Source organism: Echinops telfairi, unplaced genomic scaffold (assembly GCF_000313985.2).
Source record: "Echinops telfairi isolate 266 unplaced genomic scaffold, ASM31398v2 ScPeMD7_2010;HRSCAF=2546, whole genome shotgun sequence".
Classification (NCBI taxonomy): domain Eukaryota; kingdom Metazoa; phylum Chordata; class Mammalia; order Afrosoricida; family Tenrecidae; genus Echinops; species Echinops telfairi.
In genome coordinates, this window is record NW_022105908.1 from 6,819,869 (window position 1) to 6,827,045 (window position 7,177).

The 7,177-nt window shown below is 50.1% G+C and overlaps 1 protein-coding gene and 2 non-coding genes across 3 annotated transcripts in view; 1 reads left to right on the forward strand and 2 right to left on the reverse strand.

Annotated features, from left to right (window-relative positions):
• The window catches only part of LRRC75A (leucine rich repeat containing 75A), a gene marked incomplete at its 5' end in the record, with an annotated part of 59,974 nt that extends 55,263 nt beyond the window's left edge, over nt 1-4,711 (forward strand). Inside the window, 2 exons of the mRNA XM_004709356.3 lie at nt 1,718-1,833; nt 3,341-4,711. Coding sequence (XP_004709413.2) covers nt 1,718-1,833; nt 3,341-3,878 — 654 coding nt within the window. The remainder of the gene's footprint in view (nt 1-1,717; nt 1,834-3,340) is intronic.
• Nucleotides 4,712-5,034: 323 nt separating this feature from the next.
• LOC115870622 lies at nt 5,035-5,105 on the reverse strand. Its single transcript, XR_004046809.1, has one exon. It is a non-coding gene; the product is annotated as a small nucleolar RNA SNORD65 (small nucleolar RNA).
• Nucleotides 5,106-6,247: 1,142 nt separating this feature from the next.
• On the reverse strand, nt 6,248-6,318 carry LOC115870612. The gene has a single exon (XR_004046799.1). It is a non-coding gene; the product is annotated as a small nucleolar RNA SNORD49 (small nucleolar RNA).
• Between the last annotated feature and the right edge of the window lie 859 nt (nt 6,319-7,177).

Consider the following 7,177-nt stretch of genomic DNA (forward strand, 5'->3'; position numbering starts at 1 on the left):
ATCATGTTATGTTACATTATATCATGGGGGGATTACTAGGCTTCTACTGCCAAACCTTTGAGAATCTTGGCCTACCCAAGTTGACACAAAGCCCAAATATCACAGTTTCCTTCCATTGTGCATGACTGAGGGTCAACTGAACCACAGCTAACAATAACAGTATTAGTGCCTCACAGTCATAATCACTTTATCACAGGTTTTGTTCATAGTGTGAATCTTCCAGTTTCATACTTGTTTTCAAGAGTGTTTTGTCTTTTCAGGGTCCCTTGCATTTCCATGTAAGTTTTAGGAGCCCCCTGTCCATTTCTACAAAAAAGGCAGTTGAGGTTTCAGTAAAGATTGCATTGTATGCATCTATAGATCTGTGTGGGGACTACTGCCAATTTACCAATGTCCATTCTTCGCCGTGAACATGGCATGGCTTTCCATTCAGCTTTAGGTCTTTAATTTCCTCTAACTATGTTTTGTAATTTTCAGTGAACAATTCTTACATTTCTTTGATTTGTTCTTGAGCATCTTATATTTAAATGCTATCGTAAATTAAATTGTTTCATTTCATTTTGTTTGTTCATTGCTACTGTATAGAAATAAAATTGTTGGAAAAAATTGTTTGTATATTGATCTTGCATTCTGCCAGAGATTGTTTTCGAATAGCTGTGTACATGTGTGTGCTATATATAAGGTAGTCTCATGCAAATACTTTTACTTCTTCCTTTCCAATTAGGATGCCTTTTCTTTCTTTTTTTTTTTTGCCTAGTTGCTCTGGCATCATATTGTTGTACTTGGTGTGATACTGAATAGCAAGCAGTGTTCAGAGCTTTGTCTTGTTCTGTCTTAGGAGGAAAGCTTTGTCTTTCACCATTAGTATAACTCTAGCCATGGGCGTTTTTCATCTCTGCCCTTTATCATGTTGAAGAAGTTAACTTCCATTCCTTGTTTGCCGAGTGGATCTTAATCTTGTTTTGTCTGTGGAGGTGCTTTTGATCATAAAAAAATGTGAATTTTGTCTAGTACTTTATCTATTGTAATGCTTTTTCCTTTGATTCTGTAAATACCAGGTATTACCACAATGATGGATTTTCACGTTACATTCACCTTGCATTCCAAGAAGATATATGCCACTTTATCATAGGGTATAATCACACTAGCATGCACCCAACCACTTGACACCCACTCAATACCTGTTTGTTGACATCCCTTGAGAGGGAACTAGAACCGCTCTAGTACCCTGCTCCCCAGGGTCTCAATCACAAATGCCAACACAGGCGAATAAATATAGCTACAAAAGACTGGTCTCCACTTTTGTTCTCTTGCTTTTGAGAGACGTAGATAAAAATGTTTCACTTTCCTCTTTACGTAAAATGTACACATAAGAACATTTGTTCATGGCTAGAGCCCCAGCCTGGCACTAGTCCTCGGGAAGTGTGTTTTGAGTAAATGCTTAGCTCTGGGCCCTGAGAGTGACTGGGACATGCTGACCCCTACCCAGCTCCAACCCATCGTCGTCAGATCTCCTGGTTTGTTTTTTACCTCCAAAGAATCCATACTGAGTCGATCGATCGCCATTCACAGAAACACTGCCCGTTGACCTTGCAGCCACAGCCCTCTGCTGTGTTCTCAGTGCGGCCACAGGCGCCTTTGCGGGCCAGGGAGGCTACAGGTGGTTTGGCAGCTCTGTCCCTGGCTCAGGAACCTGATCCTGTGGTTGCTTCTGTAGGAAGGCGATGCACTGGGCGCCATGGAGAAGCTGTGCCGGCAGCTGACATACCACCTCAGCCCCCACTCCCAGTGGAGGCGGCATCGGGGGCTGGGCAAGAGGAAGCCACAAGCCTGGTGAGTGTGCGCACTTCCTAGGGGCAGGGGCAGGCCTGCCCAAGGTGTGCCTGAGCCACGCTGTGTGGTACACAGCCCATTCCAGAGACTGGAACTGAGGGGTTAGCTTGGGAGACTGCCTCAGAGGAGATTGAAGAATTGGGGACAGGGAGATGGCATGGGACAGAGCCTATGGGCCAGGACAGCCCCAAAGGAAAGGAGGGTAGGAGCCTGAAAGGAAGGACCCCTGCTTTCTTGCCCTGGAGAGGCCACCTGAAGGGTTCCCTGGCAGCGAAAGGCTCTTCCTTCCAGCCCCTGCAGACCTAGACGGGAGCTGGGTCCTTCCTACCGAAGACAGTGCTCAGCTTCCTCCCTCCTACTGGAGGGACACACTCCTACCCCCACTCCCTTCCCAGCGGGAAGTAATGGCAGCTAGATTCAACCCCAAAACTCTCCTCCAAGCTGTTAACTGCCAAGGTAGTAGTAGTTCCCGTCTCTGCCTGGGAGGGGCTGCTTTGCTAACATCATAGACAATGATTGCAGCCAACAATGAACAGTGCCAAGTAGTGGTCCAAGACTTGAACTTACCTTGCCTTGCGAACTTTATATTCAAACTCCCTGGGGCTGGGCCCCCAATCAGGCAAGATGAGGGAACTTTGGTATGATCTTCCAGCTTTGGAGACCCCCAAGGATAGGGACCTGCCTACTTTTGGTGACAAAAAAAATCTAAGGGGTGCCCCTTGGCTGCTGATTTACACGTGCCTTTGAAGAACTGGTGTGTGTGTGTGGGGGGGGAGCTTTCTTCCTTTCCCTCTGCTTCTGAGTGGGGTCCTCAGGACTAACCTGAAGCACCTGGAGAAGGGAGAAATGGGCATCAATGACCTTGACCTCAGAGCCAGCCTAAAGGGTGAGGGAAGGGACACACTCACTCTGGGCACTAGGGGAGCTAAGTGGAAGGGGGGAGTAGAGAGCACACTGCCTCCAGGACCCAGCATGCCCACCAGTCATGGAGTCCGGCCCTGAACCCTCCCTCCCCTGCCTGCAGTTCTACAAGGTTGTCCAAGAGGGTCCCACTCTGGAGAGGAAAAGGTGGCCTTGAGGAAACCTGTCTTCTTACCAATCTTAGGGATAGCTCAACTGACACCTAGGGGTGGGTGGCAGAAACGGGACGTTCAGCCCACATTATTAAGGACAGCAGTCAACACAATGATTTACTTAAGCCATCTACTGCTGTGTAGTCCCATATAGTTCAGGAAGTGAGGTTAACTCACTAAAGGTTACACAAGTAGGCAGGAGTTAATGTGTAAATCTTGGCCAGCAGGAAACACCTGTCTCCTGCCCACCAGACTGGCAGGCCCAGGGCAGCTGGAGAAACTCCAGCAGATGGAGGAGGGAAGGTCTTTGCTTTCTCCCTAGCTGTACTGCAGTTTGATCATTTTATTAAAATGGATTCTGAAGATCCACAACTGCTTCTAAGGAAAAGAGGCCGTACTTAGTTGACCCTCTGCTTGTTCCTTGTCTCCTTTAGCCTCAAGGTTGTCCTGGCTGGCAGCCCTCCAGACAATACAGTGGACCTGTCGGGCATCCCCTTGACCTCCCGTGACTTGGAGCGAGTCACCAGCTACCTGCAGCGGTGCGGAGAGGAGGTGGACAGCGTGGAGCTGGGCTTCACAGGCCTAACGGACGACATGGTCCTACAGCTGCTGCCTGCACTGAGCACACTGCCCCGCCTCACCACACTGGCACTCAATGGTAACCGGCTGACCAGGGCCCTGCTGCGGGACCTCACTGAGGCTCTCAAAGACCCCAGCAAGTTCCCCAATGTCACGTGGATAGACCTGGGCAACAATGTGGACATCTTCTCGCTGCCTCAGCCCTTCCTGCTCAGTCTGCGCAAGCGCTCCCCCAAGCAAGGCCACCTGCCCACTATCCTGGAACTGGGAGAGGGGCCAGGCAGTGGGGAAGAAGCCAGGGATGGGACGCAGGAGGACCCTGGAGGGGGTCCTCTGATGCCTGCCAAAGACCACAGGGAGAACAGGGAGCCTACAACTGTAGTTCAGACCTGAGGGGCGTTCTCATGGAGTAGCATTTGGCTGCAGGTGGCAGGGGTTAAATCTACACCTCATTTAACCTGGGCAGGCCTTAAGAGAGCCAGAACCCCACATTCCGTGCCACCCACCAAAAGTCCAGAGGAGACATCACTGGCTCAGGGGAAGGGTACCACTCACCCCAAAATATGAGCACTGATTTGTGGCACCTCCAGATCTCAAATCAGTGCCCTTAAACTTGAGCCAATGTGCATAACTGAGCAATCATTAAATATTGGTTGTCAGGGCTCCAAGACCAGCATTAAATATGCTCTTTAGACTCCATTTATCTTTTACCAAGCCCTGCTGAGTTAAGAAATAGACTTCCCCCCCCAAACTCCATTCTAAAGGCACCTGGGCCTTCATTTTGGGACCCACCCTTCAACTTGTTTCTAACAACCAATCCAGCCTACAGGCAGCCCAGAACACCTACTAGAATTGGCCTCACCCACTTGTCCCTGGGCATTTGTAATTTCCCAAAATATCCCATCCCAGGTTAATACATTTTCAACTAGAAGCTCAAGATCTATGATGAGAATTCCCTTAAATAAGAGGTTGGTGAACAAGCACATGGAGGGGAACCCCAAGCAGCTAAGCCAAGGTTTGACAACACAGGACGCTGCTGGAGCCCCAGGACCCATGTCTGCACTGAGACTTCAGGAGCTATGCAAAGACCACCCAGAACTGGAGATGCCTTACTCTTGGAAAGTCACCAAGAGGGATAAAAGCTAAGACTGATGACCACAGCTTGTGTCAAACTTAAATCTTTTTATTCACAAATACATGTTTCTAAGAATCAGTACCAAAGAGAATCCTTTATAATTGAGTCGGTGCATTTAAAGTAAATTGGGATTTACAGCTTCTTTTAAGAACTTGAACAAAGCCAAATGTTAGAATGTAAAATGCCTCTGGGGCTTGACGGGACAATGCTGTTAACACCAAAGTTGCTTGTCCTGGAAGAGCAGCCAGTTACATCTCTTGAACATGGATAATCAACGAGCTTCTGTCCACGTTCAGTGGCCCCACCATCCTGGACTCAGATTCTGCCTCTGCTTCCGGTGACCTGTAAAGAAACTGGACGGTCGGTCATCTCACTTCCCACCTTAGCCAACAGTCACCCCATAGCGTGAGATATCTTCAGAAAACCAGACTCACCACCATACCATCTGCCGGTAATTCCAGCTATTTCAGGTTATTTCATCACATGATATCCTTTTGTGTGGTTAAGTTGTCCAGGACAGAGGCTTACCTTTCACGTTGAGCTGGGGCTGCCACCTCTGAAGGTCCTATTCTGCAGCGTTCAGTTGTCAAAACCTGGGGAATGCGACACACCTCAGAGGACACACAACACAAACCAGAGAGCACTTCTGACGACAGCCTCACTACCAATGAAAAGCCCACTTAATGAAATTGCCTTTCTGGTCATCTTAAGTCAAACAAGTCCCAATTCTTTGGAAGTTTCGACTTCCATTCGGCCATCTCACTTGATTTAAAATGGGGTGATCTTGGGATGAGGAAAACTGCCCCCTCAGCTACCTGCTCAAGATTATCCACAGCAGAATAGGTGCACCCCTTCTGTTTACATGCTCCAGATCTTGCTAGGTGGCCAACCCCTCAACACAAATCGGGACTACAATGGCTCCTTTGTGTGAAAAGCCAAGTTCACACAAGTTCGGACTTGCCTTACTTTAGGCCCTTCCCCTCCACAGGCGGCAGCATTCTGCTTTGCCGCCAACCCTCCCTCCAACGTTTAACCCGGGTGAGCATAAATAGATCACTCAGATCAACTGATCTGAGGACCAGTAACAAAATTATTAAGGTGACCAGATGTTAGCATCGGTAAAGCGGGACACCATTGATAAAACTCATATCCTGGCGAAATAGCCACATGGCAGCCGAAAACAGTATATACCCTGGGGGGTGGGGGGGGGCGGGAAAATTGTTAAAAACTGGGACGTCTGGTCACCTTAAAAATTACGCATACAGGAAGTCTGGACTATATCAATTTCACTTCATTTCCAATACTACCAGCTCAGCCACGTTGAGCCACCAGATATTTAGCTTTCGACTCAAGACGCCTGTAAGGGTCTGTACTACCCAATGACTTATTAGTGTCAAAATCCCAATTCAAGGTCAGTCCCACTGTCTTAGCATTTTTAAAGCTAAAAGGAAGTTAAACAGTGTAGCTATCCCATCGAACCAAACGCGATTGCTTACCTCATGGCGAGCTGCTCCGGTCTTCAGCGCTCCACAGCGGGCCTGTCACCTTGAACGGAAAGAGAAATAAGGTTATGGCCACGACACACCTGGGCAATTCGAATCCACCGACCCCACGTCTCCGCGACCGTGGTCAGGCAGGTACAGACATCGTCAGTTATCGCGTCTGACGGCACTTCCTATTACCAATATCATCAGGCCAGTCACGCAGCCAGTTCTCACGGGCTCACTGCCCACCCTGCGAGGCGGAGCCCTACTCACCCAGCTCCCCGGTTTCCGCATGCTCCACCGCGGCCCAGAGGCACGGGGTCGGGGCCTTCGGGGGTCTTAGGCCGCGTCTGCGATCACCCTGTGAAATACACAAGCCGCATGCGTTTCGCCCGCGGGACACGCACGGAGGCCCACCGAGAACAGGGGTCAGAGGAACACCCCTTTACCAACCGCCCCCCCCCGAAGATAACCTTCCGAACAATCCTTCCCGAAACTAAAGCCGGTGCTCCCGGTCTGGGGACAAACGGCAGGACCCAACTCACCTCCATCACGACGGCGAAGAGACAGCGCCCGCCGCGCCTCCGCAACTTAAGGAGTTGGGATGTTCCACTTCTCACAAGAGGGAGGGGGTGGTTGGCAAAGACTCACGGGAACTTCCGGCCGAGCCACAGGCACGCCGTCGCCGCCCCGCCCCGGGACTCCCCTGTCCCGCTCAGCACTTGTGTTCGCCCGCGCCGCCTGGAATTCTGGGTCAGTAAGCGGGCGGCGAGGGACGCTGGGAGCTGGAGTTCTTGAGCCGGGCTCTGAACACGTGGTTTTTAGGTCGCGCGGGGACTTTCAGGCCAGGTTTTGGGTGTCTGTCCTGCTGGTTGCTAGCAAGCTGCACAGTCTTGAGCAAATTACTTCGTTTTGAACCTCAGTTTGCTCATCTGGAATATTACAGCCTTTGGGCTGGTAACTGCAAGGTCGATGGTTCTAACCCTCTAGCCGCTGCGGGGAATGAGATGGGCCTGCCCGCTCCCCTAAAGATTGAGACCCTCCCAAATCCCAGGGGCAGCTCTACGCTAGCC